This window comes from Arvicola amphibius, chromosome 3 (assembly GCF_903992535.2).
Source record: "Arvicola amphibius chromosome 3, mArvAmp1.2, whole genome shotgun sequence".
Taxonomy (NCBI): domain Eukaryota; kingdom Metazoa; phylum Chordata; class Mammalia; order Rodentia; family Cricetidae; genus Arvicola; species Arvicola amphibius.
The window spans coordinates 141,073,813-141,089,779 of record NC_052049.1 but is presented as its reverse complement, the minus strand read 5'-3'; the positions used below and the strand labels follow the sequence as shown (position 1 = coordinate 141,089,779).

The following is a 15,967-nucleotide window of genomic DNA, read 5'->3' as shown; positions in this document are numbered from 1 at the left end:
CTGGAATTAAAGAAGTGTGCCACCACCACCCAGCAAGAAGGTATTTATAATCAGTTGGAAAACTTCAAGGACTACTCATAGGAATTCCAAAACAGTATTTCTCCTGAGGTTCCTAAGAAGACAGACCAACTATTCATGTTAAGGTCTTTAAAAGTCCACAAAATATAAGGTGTAAGGGCCTATTCTTTCTAGCTTTTCTAGGAAGGGTTTGCCTAATCAGTGTTACAAGTGTTACAATCTGTTAATGTTATCTCCCAGTGGACTCTAAACAGGCTTCTTAGTAGGCAAGGATTGATATGGCAGGGATGGGAGTGGAATTCTAACAGGAAAGCTTAGCTCATTTTTTTCTGTCTGAAAATGTTAAATATGTCAGTGATTGCTCCTCAGTGTTAGAGAAGGGAAGTGGTTAGAAGTCACAGTTCTGTAGCCAGTGTCTCCTGTCCCTGTGAAAGGATATTTTCAAAAAGGTCATTGAAGAGACTACCCAATTTGTTTGAAAGGCAAACAACTCAAGACTAAATACCCTTTACTGATGTTGATGAAAGTCATCTTGTTGCTTTCAGTATTCTCAGAAACATCATGGGGGGTGGGCTTAAATTTTCTATCTATGTCAGAGAAATGCAGTTTCTTTAAAAAAAAGTTTAAAAATAAAAATGGCAAAATCAGGTGCCACTTGTAAATGATGTTTCATAGTTTTATGAAAGAGTTTAATTGAAGATCCTGTGTAGGAAGGGAGGTTAAATCAAGATTTAAGGGTGGAGGAAATTTATCTCTACACACAGGGAGTTAGAGAAAAGACTCAGAGATGGGAGTGTGGAACAACTAATAGGTAACAGATCTGGGAAGAAAAAGTGCCAGCAATGGTGCAGATTTTTTAGGAGATGGTATCAGGGCTTGGAAAAACAAACCAGAACATTTGTACCATACATATTGGCTCCAGACTATGGAGAAGGTAGAAGGAATGTGGGCTTAGTGAGTCTCAGGTCCTTCCCTATCAAACTAAGTGATCAAGATACTTCTGGCTTCTTACCTTCATGTACTTGTAATATCTAGTGAAAGTGCGCTTGCTGACCCTGGAAGGCAAGGAACAGAGCAGTAGCAAGAGACTCCAGGAGAGGAGGTTCCTCTGCAAGAAAACTTTCTGTCTCACGCCATCCCTTCCCCTGTGATCACCAGCTACCTGTTTCAAGCAGAAGCAGAGAGCTAGAGAGAATCTTTTCTACAGAGTAGAAGAATACAGTACAAGAACACTGGAGGCTTGTGGAAGCTCCAAGCTCAACAAATAGAAGATGCAGCACACACAGAGTTGACAAATGAAAGAAAGGGGTAAGAAGTTATTTTTAGAAGTTTATAATTTTAAGAAAAGCATAAGTATGTAAGTAAATCATGTGTCTATATTACACACAAAACAGCTATTCATTTAGGATGTGTTATTCAGAATTAGTACAGTGATTTTTAGAGCTTAAAACCATTGTTTTCCCTTCTTATAGTGAGATAGGGCCTCCGATGTAGCCAAGCCAGCCTTAAACTCTCAACCCTCTTCCCTCATCCTCCTGAGAGCTAGTATTATAGGCATGTACCACCATGCCTGTAAAAGTGTGATTTTTGTCTAGTATGGTGGTCTCAGCACTCAGAATGCAGAGGCAGGCAGACCTCTGTGAGCTCAAGGCCAACCTGGTCTATATAGCAACTTCTAGGGTAGCCAGGGCTACATAGGCTCCATCTCAAAAAAAAAAACAAAAAAAAAACAAAAAATAAAACAAAACAGTGATTTTTTTTCATTTTATTTGTAGATTTCTATGAGAGTATGCTCACAGAGATCAGATAAGGACATTGGATTCCCTGCAGCAAAAGTTCCAGAAAGTTTTGAGTTGCCAGATAAGGATGCTGGTAACCAAACTTGTCTATTCTGGAAAAATAACTAGTATTCTTAAATGCTGATCTTTTCCAGCCCCTTGAATGTTCTTTTTGAAATAAAAATCTTAATAGATATGTATCAACAATAGAATCTTTTGAAACAATGATTATATGATAAACTTCAACAAAGTAAGAGTCCAAGAAATATTGAAGATAAAGTTCAATTGTTAATGGGATAGAAGAAAAAAGTAATTAATTCATAGTTGTCTAACTACAATGTGATTAAAATTAAAATCTAGATTAGATTTTCCAAAATCTGCTTCAGTAAAAGGCCAAACAGTAATTATTTCAGCTTTATGATCTCTATGGTCTTTTGTCACAACTTAGATCTTTTTGCTCTAGTGTGAAAAAGCAGTCGTAGATAAATTAGTTCCTAAATGGTGTACCAGTGTTCTAATAAAACTTTATTTACAAAGGGAAGGAACAGACCAACTCCTGTTCTATAGGATTGAACATAAGAGTGTTAGGATAAAGCCTTGTTGATCAGATAGAAGTTCTGAACGTAAGATAAAAATACACACAATTAAGAGGCAGGGTAAAGTCAATCAATCTGTCATTCAGTGACAATGGATGAAATTTCTTCAATAAACGGAAATAATTTAAAATTTGGCTAAAAATGACAACATATCTAACTATGTTATTTAGAATATGTTATAAATAGGCTATGAAGGGGCTGGAAAGATGGCTCCATGATTTAAGAGCACTTGTTGCTCTTTCAGAGGCCTGGGGTTCAGCTTTCAGCAACTACGACAACTAACAGCTTTCTGGAACTCCAGTTCCAGGGGATCCAACACCCTCTTCTGAATTCTTTGGATACCAGCATGCACAAAATGTACAGACACACATGCAGGCAAATTACTCAGACACATAGAAGAAAATACATAATTTAAAAAGGAGTCTTTGAGGCTATTTCAGCTCTGTCATAGTTCGTTTTTTTCCTTGTAATGAATAAGTGCTTAAGCATGTAACTGATAGAGAAAGTGTAAAGGAAAAGCCCCATGGCTTCAGAATGGTCCTCTAACTATAGAAGTTTAATGAAATGGATAGAGTTTAGGATTTGGGCAAATGTTCATTTGAGTGGCTATTTAGCTGTGTGATATTTTTATCTGTGAATTCATAACAATAAAGTGATTTAAAATAAAACATCATTATACAAAGAAATATCATATGGTTACTACCAGAAGAAAAGAAATAAGGTAACAGTGTGTTAGACTAAACAAGCAAATTGAATGTATAAAGAATTTGACATTCCTGTTGATGAAAATAAATTCCATAAGAAGTTTTACTAACAGTGAATCTTTATAAATCACACACTAAATCATCAAAATCATGTTTATCACATGCATACAGTAAAAATTTACAGAAATGTAAGAACAGAAAACGTCAGAACTTTGGCAAACTAACACATACCGCAGAGACTGACAGATCAGGTAGAACTGTTGAAGTAGACTGAGTTTGAACAGCACAACAAAGCAGCTTGCTTGAGTAAAGGACTTTGGCCACAATAAACAGTGAGTGTCCAGTGTCTTCAAACACATATGAAACATTAACCAGCTTGTTAAAACACAAGGAATAAGTTAATAAAGTCCTAGATAAGAAATCATTTACATTGGGAAGTGATGGTACACTCTTTTAATCCCAGCACTTGGGAGACAGAGGCAGGCGGATCTCTGTGAGTTTGAGGACAACCTGGTCTACAAAATGAGTTCCAGGACAGCCAAGCAAGGCTACACAGGGAGACTCTTCTTTAAAAAACCAAACCAAACAAACAAATAAACAATACATTTAGATTACAGTCTTTGATTACACTGCTACTTGGAAGCACATCTTTTCTGTGCTTCATCAGCTGTTGCTCTCAATTAAAGTTGCTCGTTTGCCCTTCCGGTGTTCTCCTTCTAACTATGAGATAGTGAGCTGACTCAGGAATCTGGCAGTATGGAGCAGGAGGGATGACCTTGCTACCTTAGGAGTCTTTTAGAAGGGTGCTAGTAGCATTAGTAATTCTAGAAATACAGTCCTTGGACTGGCTACCACTTCATGTCCATCTTTATCATGTAGGTCATTCTTTTGGATGGGGACTGATACTATCATTTACCTTATGCCTTCCGGCTGACTAGTCATGAGAATCCATGTACTTTTGTTTATATTGGTTTTCTCTTTGTAAAACATCTTTCCTTTTTGGCTGTTGTTATTTTGTTTGCCTTATATTGATTTGTTGGCACTTTTAGATGTGAGCTTATTTATTGGAGATACTTACAACATACAAGATATGTTATATATACTTGTATAGCAAATATCTTTTACTAGATTATGTTCTTATTTCGATGATGTCTTTTAAAATATTTATTTTTATTACCTTTGATTATATATTGGTGTATGTATATTCATATGAGTATGAGTACTCAAGTGCAGATGCCCACAGGGGTAAGGAGTGTGGGATCCCCTGCGGCTGGATTTACAAATGGTTATGAGCCACTTGATATGGGTGCTGGAAACCATACTCTTTAATGCTAACTTTTGACAAACATATTTTATTTGTGTGTGTGTGTGTGTGTGTGTGTGTGTGTGTGTGTGCCTGTAAAAGGCCAGTGGTTAATCTCAGCTGTCATTTCTCAGGTACTATTTACCGTGTATTTATTATTTTTAAATGACTTTATTTGGCTTGGTGTCAGGTTCCTTTACCCACAACATCATCTCACTGATTCTGTCTTCTTTGTTTGGTGTTTGGTTTTGAGACAGGGTTTCTCGTTGATCTGGAACTCAGTAGGCCAGACTGGCTGGCAAGTAAGTCTTAAGAGAGTCGCCTGTCTCTGTCTTCTCAGTGCTGGGGCTACAAGTGAGTACCATCTTGCCTGACTCTCTTTGTCTGGGTTCTAGGGATCTAGTGCAGGTCATCTGGCTTGGCAGCAAGTGCCTTACCATCTATCCATTTACCAGTCATGAAGATGTTCCTCGAATACCTTTGCAGGGCAGGTTTAGTGGTAATGCCTTTTCTTCAGTTGTTTCTGGCTAAAAGTTCTTATTTCTTCTTCTCTTTAGAAAAGCAGCTTCATGAGATATAAAATTCTACTTTGACAAAGCTTTCCTTCCAACACCCTGCAGTTTTCTTTCTACTGTTTATAGCTCACATAATTGCTGATGAGTTGTCTAATTTTGATCTGCATTCTCTCTTCATAAAATTTCTTCTTATATCTGGCTGCCTTTATCTTTTATTTTTAGCGGTTTGGATTTGATGCTTCCAGGTGACTTTATTTTTGTTACTCTTATTTATCCTGCCTAGGATTCTCTGACGGCTCTTGTTGATGCCTTCTCATTGCTGTAACAAGTACCTGAGATACTCAACTTGTGAAAGGAAAAGGCTTATTAGCTCATAGTTTTGGAGGCTTTAAGTCATGTTTGGCTGACCCCATTGCTTTTGGTTAGTTATGTATGTAGCACATCATGGTGGAGTCAGTGGTGGAAGAAAGCTGCACTCCTCATGGCTGGGATACCAAAGAAAAGAAAAAGAGACTGAAGATACTGGCAGGTGGGATACTGTTCTCCTTCTCACCCCCAAGACAGGGTTTCTCTGTGTAACAGCCCTAGTTGTCCTGGAACTAGCTCTGTAGACCATGCTGGCCTCGGACTCACAGAGATCGGTCTGCCTTTGCCTCCTGAGTGCTAGGATTAAAGGCATGTGCCACCACCGCCCAGCTCCTGTTCTTCCACTTCATGATATACCTCAATGAGAAAAGACTTTGTAGTACGTCCCACCTTACCTTCATCGGCTTGCTTCCCTATGGTACCAGCAGTGGGAAAGTCTTCAACATGCAGTCAGCCATTGGGGACAGATCACAGCAGCTAGATTCATATCCCCTCCTCGCCTCTCTCCTCCCTGTCGTTTTCATCCTTGGACTTCTGGAACTTGGACCACTGGCCCCAGGTTTTCAGACCTGAAATCTCAAAAGCCCAAAGACTATTGGAATAGCAGGGCTGAATTCCACCAACCAAAATGAATCACTTCTGATCTCTTACCACAGAGCTGCCACCCTGTCAGCCCCTCTCCACCCATCCATCTGCCCTCACTGAATGAAAGGAACTGAAAAAAGAGAGCAGCTCCCAGTAACAACTGCCACAGACTGTTCCCATGCACTGTGCTTAACAATCCCCCTTTGCTACACTGATCAGACTTGGGTGAATTCTTTCACTGTTCACAATTCCAGGCCGCAACATTAACATCTCTACCACTAACTTGGACCAGGAAGTTTTGCTGCCAGCCTGAGCGTTTAGTGCTTGTCAACATGGGTTGACAAGTTGATAGTCGAGACTGTTCCCTGGTGAGCCAGTATTGTGGTAGTCTTTCCCATCAGTGGCTCTAACCTACAATGGAACCAGCATAGAGCTTCTTCCCAAGGTTGGTTTCTTTTGCTGGCTCATCCTTTATGGCTACCCTCATGTACCCCAGGTCTTCCATGGCACATAATCATGTGGTGGGTTTTAATTTGTCTGATGCTGCCTTACATAGTGTGTATTACCTGAGCTGTTTCCACTTGCCACAGGAATCCCGACATTTTGACTTTGCTTTTTCCTTTCTCCTTGTGTCTCTATGACACCTAGTTAGTAAGTCCACAGTCTCTTAAGCCTTTTGCTACAGATGTAAATCCTACATTTTAAGTTTTAAAAAAATTATACATCTCCAATCTTCTGTTCTAGTCCCTTCGATGAAGCACTGTGGAGTCAGTCCCTCACAGGCTTTCCTGGCTCTTCAGGACCACTAGTGGAGCTATGATTGTTACTTTCTCCTCTTTCTCTCTTGTCCCCACCCTGGTTATTCTCTGACCATCATAGGAACCCTCCCTGAAGTACTTACCTCATTGCTCGGGGAAGTGGTGGGTTTACTGCTTTGTAAAGGAGAGCTGCAGACTCTTAAAGCAGTTGAGAGTGGTAGCTCTCATTAGGGAGGGTTTGGTTATTCCAGAAGACTCATACGTATTTAGCTCAGTCTCAGAATTCAAGATTCCTATTGATATCAACCCAGATATTCCAGGTGTTGCAGTCCAATTTAGTACACACAGAGACTCAACTGTAGTAGATTACAGTTTTCTTGTTGAGAATTTGGAAAGTTTTTGGAGAGAATGTCAGTAACAGTTAAGTTTTGGGCTTAGTTATAAGTTTCCTCTGCCTTCCCGCCACTGGAAACAGAGCCACGTTATATGCTGCTAAGGGGTCCCTGTGGCTTTCCCTCATCTTTTAACTGCTCGTTAGTTGCTCTCAGCTTTCACCCTCATCTACAGCATCAATCCAGGTTAGCATTAGCAATAGAAACTCATACTGTCAGATACATCAATCTACCTATAATTATTTTCATTGATATATTATCCCTGTTGACAGCTTTCTACAGTTGCAAAGCTGGATGCTTCACTCACTGACAGAGATAGTGGCCTTTCCATCGAAGCCATTGTGAATGATGTGACTCCAGATCCCATCATCTAACCTGTTTTCTTAGATGTCATCAGTACCAACCCTGGTTGGGCTTCCTTGTTTTCCCTTGTTCAACAATGATGTTCTGCTGTAATTCATCTCAGCCTTTAGTCCGCATGGCCTCCGTGCCACTAGAGTCCCAGTTAACTATGCTTTGAATGAGCATCACAAACACTTATGCCTAATGTTTTTAGCCAGTTGACAATTAACTCAACATTTTTGTTTTGTTTTATAGTAAATCAATTCAGATTTCTTTAACAAAATGTCTTAGATTGTAGTTTATAAACAGTAGAAATGCTGCATCACTACCAGTGCTGGGGGCTGAGATCCAGGTACAGGCAAACCCAGAGTCTGACTGAGACTCTGTTTCAGAGATGGTGCCGTACATATGCGCTTGCATGGAAGGAATGAACAAGTCCTCTCAATCTCTTTTGTGGGAATCCCAACATTGTCCATGAGAGCAGAAATCATTTCACACAGGCCCTTCAGTACCACTGCAGTGGGATTAGCCTTCAACATATACCTTTGAGAGGACACATAGCATACATATAACATCCCAGCACTCGGGAGGCAGAGGCAGGCGGATCTCTGTGAGTTCGAGACCAGCCTGGTCTATAAGAGCTAGCTCCAGGACAGGCTCTAAAGCTGCAGAGAAACCCTGTCTCGAAAAACAAAACAAAACAAAACAAAACAAAACAAAAAAAGCATACATATAACATACAAATTTACCATTTTAAAGTAACGAGCTATTCTACAGTAATCAATAGCATTGAGGATATTCACAGCAGTATGTAAGCATCACACTGTCTACTTCCACAATTTTCAAATTACCTTGGAAATCAACTCCATGCCCAATGAGGAGTTTCTTCTTAGCATCTCTTTTCCTCATTTGATTACTACAAATCTGCCGATTATTTTTATGCATTTGCTTATCATAGATATTTCAAATAAATGATATATAAAATATGGCTTTTCGTGTCTGTTGTGCTTCACTTAGCACAATGTCTTTAAGGTTCATCCATGTTGTGCCATGTCATCAATCAGTATCCCAGTCCTTTTTATGGCTGAGTAATATTCGATTGTATGGATCTACCACATTTTATTTATTTATGCTCAGTTGTTCCTATCTTTTGGCTGTTGTGAACAGTATTGCTGGAAACGTTGTATACAAGCTTTTGTTTGAACATCTGTTTTCAGTTCTGGGTGTGTGTCTAGGAGGAGAATTGCTGAGTCATCTATGGTTATTTCCTATGTTTAGATTTTGAAGAACTGACAAAAACATCAGGTGTTTTGAGATGGGTTGTCCCTCTATCTATTATTTCCTTTTTTTTTCTTTTCTGTCATGCTTGGATAACTTTAAAATTTCTTCACTGCCGCCAAGTTTTGCTCATTCATTGCCTTTCCAAAACCTTCTAAAATAAAGCCTACATCAGTTTTCTTGGTGAGACTCTGTCTCTGTCTTTCTTTTAACTTCATCATGATGTGTCATCTCCCAGTTTAGCTATAATCCTTGTTTCCAGTCCAGATTTCACCCTTACACATCTCTTTCCAAGCCCTCCAGATAAGTTCACTCATAGTTACCTGAGCATATCGTCTTTCCAGTTCTTCTGGTTTTCCTGAGATGTTTCTTCATTCAGTCCTTAATCATGAGATGGATAGATTAAAAAGTATTCATGACTTAATTACTTAACACAAAATCATTTTCTCTCCAGTTTAGATCACCTTTGAATGCCAGAATAATTTCATCTAGTTAGTATTCAATTACAGATTGTCATACAAATTCTAGAAAAGAAAAAAATTTCAGAACAGGTTATACGTTTTTAAATTTTTGTATATGTATGGGTGTTTTGTGAGTTTGTTTTTTTCTTTTTCGAGACAAGGTTTCTCTGTAGCTTTAGAGCCTGTCCTGGAACTAGCTGTTGTAAACCAGGCTGGCCTTGAACTCACGGAGATTTGGCAGCCTCTGCCTCCTGATTGCTGGGATTAAAGGCATATGCCACCACCACCAGGCTGTGTGGGTGTTTACCTCCATGATATAAGTGAGCCCTGTGTGTGCAGTACCTAAAAATACCAGAAGAGGTCATCAGATCTCTAGGTGCAGGAGTTAACAGTTGTCAACGGCCATGCAGGTGCTGAAGACTGAACATGGGTCCTGGGAAAGGGCAGCTGTGCTCGTAACCAGAGCCATATCTCTTCAACCCCAGATCAAACCGTTTTAAAAAGAACAACAATGTTTCTTGGGGATGGATATAATTTTATGTATGAGTATAAAGGAGATAATCCTGTCAAGGTAATGGTGGTAGTTAAAGAGGTATGATGTGTCACCTTTTGTGTGTGATCCCATTAAAAGAAAATGACTTCTGAAATACAAGTTATCGCCGAGAATCTTTTTTTGTCTCTAAAGAGCAAAGAGATTGTATAAGACTGAAACTTCTGAAGAGACCATAAGCTCTCTTGTCCTCTAAATTTATTGATGGTAATGTCAGTCAGGAATTTACTTTAAACATATCAAAATGAGTTACAGTAAAGAGAAAGACTGTTGGTAAAAGAACACAGTTCAGCATATGTAAATGATTCTTAGAAATATTAAGTTGATTAAAGCCATACAGTCACTAAATAAATAAAATAAATTCACAAAAAACCTAAGAGGTTCTTTATGCTACTTGAATAGATTAATAAATTACATTGTGGCAAGTTGGCTACCCGCACTACCTTCTGTTTTTTCTTTATTTGTATTTTTAATTGACAAGCACACACACACACACACAAAGTTTTTAGGACAGAGACTATGTGGTCCTGGCTGGCCTGGAATTTGCAATGTTGGCTAGATCGGCCTGAAATGTGCATAGATGTTGGGATTAAAGGCATGTACCATCACACCATATGGACAAGCAAAATTTTTGTGGATTTATGTTTTGACAAACATGGACAGATAGCATAATCAAGCTAATTAGCAATGCTTTGCCCCATACATTTATTTTTTTGTAGAGAACACTCTTAAAATCTATTCTTGTAGCAATTTTTTTAAAGATTTATTTATTTATTTATACAGCATCCTCCCTGTAGGCCAGAAGAGAGCACCAGATCTCATTATAGATGGTTGTGAGCCACCATGTGGTTGCTGGGAATTGAACTCAGGACCTCTGGAAGAGCAGTCAGTGCTCTTAAGCACTGAGCCATCTCTCCAGCCCCTCTTGTAGCAATTTAAAAGAATCTAGAATACAGTTATTAACTGTAGTCAACATGACATACAGTAGATTTCTAGAATTTACTTAATGTATAATCAATTTTTTTTATATTTTTTGATACCATCTTCCTAATCCCCAAAATATTTCATTGTAGAGCAAAGATCCCTTCTTGATGTGGCTGCTGTGGGTACAGATGAGATTTTATTTCTCACGGTGCCTTGAGCAGGCATGTGAGTTCCCAGAATTTTTGATTTATTGACATAAGATCTCATATGCTATCCTCTTAGAACAAAAGACTCACTTCAGAGGAGATGAGGCAGCTTTCATAGAACTATATGGGCCTGTTACACAACCACAACCAAAAGGCTGTCAGCCCAAGCTTGAAGAGGTATGACTGCTGGGAGCCTTACCTAGGGGCTTGTCGGTGACTCCCAGGAGAGAAAGCAGGACTGTTGTATACATCTTCAGGTCATGATTAGTGGACGGTGCTGTGTCCCGTTTAACTAGAATACCAGGGTTGGTAATGAAAGATTGGAATAGCCGTGTGCCCACAGCATAATTCTGTGTGTTGCTTGCCTTATGCGATGGTAGAATACCCCAAATGAGTAGTTTGGAGAAAGTACTGCAGTTTTGTAGGTTTTAGATTCTGTGGGTTGAAAGGCCTATACTTCCAGAGAATGAGTTATTTTTACATGAGAAGGTATATATATTGTAAATTTAAGACTATAGCTGCTTTCTGTTCGCTTTGGACACTCTCTCCCTCTATAACAGCTCTTAGATAGAAAGAGCAATGAACTAATAAGTCATTAGTTCATTGAATCATCATCCACACTGCCAGGAATCATTGATCTTGATCATCATGAAGAGGTAGGATATTGATACATACAGGAGCATGAAGAAATGGGATTGATATTTAGGGAAACTACCGGACATTACTTACTATTCCTATGCTCAGTTTTAACAGTATGTAGACAAAATGGCAATCACAGCCTAGAAAATTCAAACCTATGTTCTATGTTCTATTTTCAGTTCTATTAAGAACTAGGAAAACTGATGGGGACTGAGAGGATGGCTCAATTGGTGAAGTGTTTGCCTTCCAAGCAAGAGGACCTGAGTTTGACTCCCAGAATCCTAGGTTTTTGTTTTGTTTTGTTTTGTTTTGTTTAAAAGCATGTCACTGTAGACCCAGGACCAGTGAGGTGGAAACAGGAGGGTCCCTGGAGCTCTGTGGTCAGCCAGTATAGCCAAATAATAAAAACCTGGAGACAGATATTAGGGTTCAAGCTGAAGATCAGAAAAACAAAGCAGCCAACCACTAGAGAGACCTTTTACCTCTACCAAATCTTCAGATCTAAAGGGCGAGATCCCGTCTCCACGAATCCTCAGACTCCACACTCCAGTGAGTTCCTGTCTCTTCTCCTTTATATTCATTCCTCTCTCCACACAGTCATATCGCTCCTATTCCCTAGTGTGAGCTACCACTCCCTGTCCTCTCATGACTTAGCTTTGAATTCTGATCTTCAGGCAAGCTTTATTTATTAAAATACAAATAAAATATCACTACAAGCCAATCTGCCCTAATTGATAAGCTCCAGGCTAAGAGAGATCCTGTTTCAAAGAAGATGAATTTTATTCCCAAGGGTGGCACGTGAGATGTTCTCTGGCTGTCATAGGCATGCACACACATCTGCACATGAACCAACATGAACATGCACACAGACACATAATACACACACACACACACACACACACACACACATATACATGAACTTTGAACAAATATATATTCCAACCTGGAAAGTAAAAATGCAGACATGGAGAAACTGAGACAGGCTGGGAAGGTGGCTTAGGGGATAAAGTGCTTGCTTTGTAAGTGTGAGGTCCTAAGCTCAAATCCCCAAAATCCATGTGTATTAGTCAGGGCTCTCTAAGGAACAGAATTGATGAAATGAATATATATATATATATATATATATATATATATTTATATATTTATATAAAAGGGACTTATTAGAATGGCTTACAGGCCATGGTTCAAGTAGTCCAACAATGACTGTCCCCTGATAGAAAGGCCAAGGATCTGGTAGTCATTCAGTCCAGGTCTTCTCAGCAGTCCCATTCTGGTGCTGGAGTCCCAGGGAGGTCCTAGAGCAGTGCTTCTCAACTTTCCTAATGCTGTGGCCCTTTAATACAGTTCCTCATGTTGTGGTGACCCCAACCATAAAGCTATTTTTGTTGCTACTCCATAACAGTAATTTTGCTACTGTTATGAATTGAAATGGTAAATAGCTGATATATAGGCTATCTGATAGGTGACCCCTATGAAAGTGTGGGGTCATGATCCACAGATTGAGAGAGTTCCAGTTTCCAGTCCACTTTGGAATCCTGAAGAAGCAGGGACTAACGCCAGTGAAGGAATGACTCCAGGTAGATGAAGTTGCCGGCGAGAGTGGAGGTGGACAGAATGCACAAGCTTTCTTCCTTCTTCCGTGGCCTCTTACGTGTGGTTGTCAGGAGGTGTGATTTAGTATGTGTTTTCTGACCTCAAATGATCCAGACTTAGGGTGGGTCTCCCACTTCAAATAATCCAACGAGGAAAATCCCTCACAGATGTGGCCACTGCTTGGATTTTAGCTAATTCCAGATGTAGTTAAATTGACAAGTAAGATTAGCTCTCACTTCACATAAAGTAGATTTTGGGTAGCCAAGTGACTATGAACAGTTTGCTACTTTTAAGATTGGTTTCCTTATGTGTAAAATAGAAATGTGTTTATTACTATCTTCTAGAGTTATGAGAATATTATACATGATCTATGAAAAAAATGCTTACCTCAAATGAAGTGCTTAGTAAAAGTATCTATTCTAATAGCTTTCACAATTAGATTAAAAATTTAGCTCACTGAGTATCCTTAAGGGGCACCTCTCTCTGGCATTCTATCTGAATGTGCTAAGATATAGAAACTGTTCCCTTTTGGGCACTCCATTCTCCCCATGTCACGGATAACTTTTTGAGGACCAAACTGCTTGCTGGTATCCACTTTTCTCGGTCCTGCTTATGTAAAGGCACTCTCTATGTGACTTTCAACTTTTCTGTTTCTGTCTTTCTCCCTAAATTGGAAGTGTTTTATCAGTGGAAACCAAACCTATTGAGAGGTGAGATTAATTTTTCTGATCTAAGAGTAAGTTTTGCCTGCCTGGGGAGATGGTTAGCTTAATTGTCAACTTAACAGAATCTAGAATCACTGGGGAGAATGCCCTCTGGGCAGGACAGTGTGGGATTATCTTAATGACATTAATTGATGTTCCAAGACCCATCATGACTGTTGGCAGGACCAGGCAGAGGCTTCCGGGGCCGTATAAGAAGGAGAAAGCAAGCTGAGCACTATGAGGTACTCATCACTCTGTTTCCAGCTGTGACCAGCTGCCTCAGGCTCCTGCTTGCTTGACTTTCCCCACTGTGATGGACTATCCTTTGACTTATAAGCCAAAAGAAACCCTTTCTTCCTTGAGCTGCTTTCTTTTGGGGAAAGCGACTAAGATTCCTGGCTCTTCACATGTCTTCTTAGGAATCCCTCTGTATTATCCCAGGCCTTGTTCATGGGATTTCTGCACCAGTTCGTTGCTCAGAATTAAAGTTCCCTATTGGGAACAGTGAATCAAAGGCATGTGGAAGAGGTTGCTCACAGCCTGCTCTTGAGGGGCTGAATCTAGTGCTCCACAAACTCAAACTTTAGTTTGGCTTCTGCTTCTGAAATCCCAAGTGGCTGGCCTTTCCTGATCTGCATTTTTGTCTACCCAGGCCCCACTGGAAGAAATTTAGTGCCAGTCTGAATTGGTAGATTTGCCATATGAACTTTGGCTTGCTACCCAATGACACAATCCTGTAACTAGGTCAGTTCCTCCTCCTGACCCACCTGGGGCTCAGCTCCCAGTAGAGCTCAGGACAAAGCTCCTACAAGCTTCAGTTCCATAAATGGCCTTCTATTTAATGCCCTGAAGAACTTCTGCTCTGTGCTGCATTACATGTGTGCTTTTAAAATCTCCTAATCACCTGATTTTATGACAGACAGTAATTTGTTACTGAGCTTCAGATTCCATTTTTGTTTTAGCGCCCTGGGAAAATTGCTCAAGTTGCTTTAATTAGTATCAATTTGTTATTAATTAGTATCAATTTGGTGTCAAATTTTCAAGATGAAGCCATTGTGTTTCAGCATTTTTAAGCTAGGGCATTAAAATTAGCTGAGGGTTTTTTTTCAAGAATCACTAATTATGACCCAATTTTAAATGTAGCACTTAAAAAGAATTATTAATAAGAAGTCTATATCCTATCTCTTTGGGCTACAATATCTTGTAGTTATATAAAAAGTTAATTGCTAGCCAAAATTTGTATCCCTTTTCACTGTGTAAAATATGTCAGCGCAATTGTCTGTATTAGAAGAGGCAGAATGTAATTGCAAAGTAATTTATATTTATCTTTGGAGTGCATTTGCCCTTCAATTTGAATATGTCTGAGTCTAATGTCTAGGGAATTCATATCAAAATAATGAAGCTGTGTTATAAAGAGCTCAAATCAGAAGATTGCCTCCCCCCTTTGTTGCTTTCCTAGGTTGAGAAAGAAAGCTAAATTGAATTCCATCTGTCTTCAGTAGATTTGTGTGTTGAACAGAGATGTGCAGAAGTTAAGTTCCTGGTCTGGGAGGAATTCAATAGCAGAGTAAAAAGCTGTTAAAATAGTAATTTCTAGATCTTGATTGGATTATCTGGTAAAGGTAAGGAAAGAGAATAAAAAGAAGAAATTAGGAAACAAAATGTACTAGAAAAAAACGTTTAGAAAAAAAAAACATTAAGAATTCTGTAGCAAGAACAGGGAGGCAAAACTGCCCAAGAATTAAGCTGGGTTGGAATATATCAATCAAGTTCTGTATACTATGGGCCATATATTGTAATTTAGAAAAAGCGGTGTGCTAGAGAAAGATGCCATACAATAGAGTACAAGTCAAGAGGTTGTTTTATTGGGGAAAAGTGAATGGGAAAAGGGGGGAGGGGAGAGGGAAGACTGGCCTCTTGGGACAGAAATGGCAGAAGAGGCAAGAAGCGGGGGGGGGGGGACAGACAGACAGATAGACAGAGAAAGAGAGAGAGATGGGAGGTGCGCAGGGCGCTTTTAAAGGGAACATGGTGAAGGTGCACAGGAGGCACTCTTAGTAACTGCAGCTGAGGATGTATACCCCAAGGTCAGGCCAGTGCAGATGCCTGAATGCTAACACTGTAGAGGTAGAAGTAAAGATGAAGATGTAGATGAAGAGCGAGTAATAAGCTACTGAAATAAAAACTAGCATCTTTGAAAATTAGCTCATATCCAAGGAAAGAGATATCTTGATAGAGGGAGCCATTATGGAGTT

At 39.5% G+C, this 15,967-nt stretch overlaps 1 protein-coding gene across 7 annotated transcripts in view; it reads left to right on the top strand.

The window, feature by feature from the left end:
• Positions 1 to 15,967, top strand: part of Tex9 (testis expressed 9) — a 77,306-nt gene that overhangs the window by 10,353 nt on the left and 50,986 nt on the right. Inside the window, exon 1 of one of the 7 annotated variants that reach the window (XM_038321449.1) lies at positions 1,057 to 1,326. The exons of 5 other annotated variants lie outside the window; for them this stretch is intronic. In XM_038321449.1, coding sequence (XP_038177377.1) covers positions 1,314 to 1,326 — 13 coding nt within the window. In that variant the 5' untranslated portion in view covers positions 1,057 to 1,313. Of the gene's footprint in view, positions 1 to 1,056; positions 1,327 to 15,967 lie in introns of those variants that run through there. One more of the 7 variants, XM_038321444.1, reaches the window with a different exon arrangement.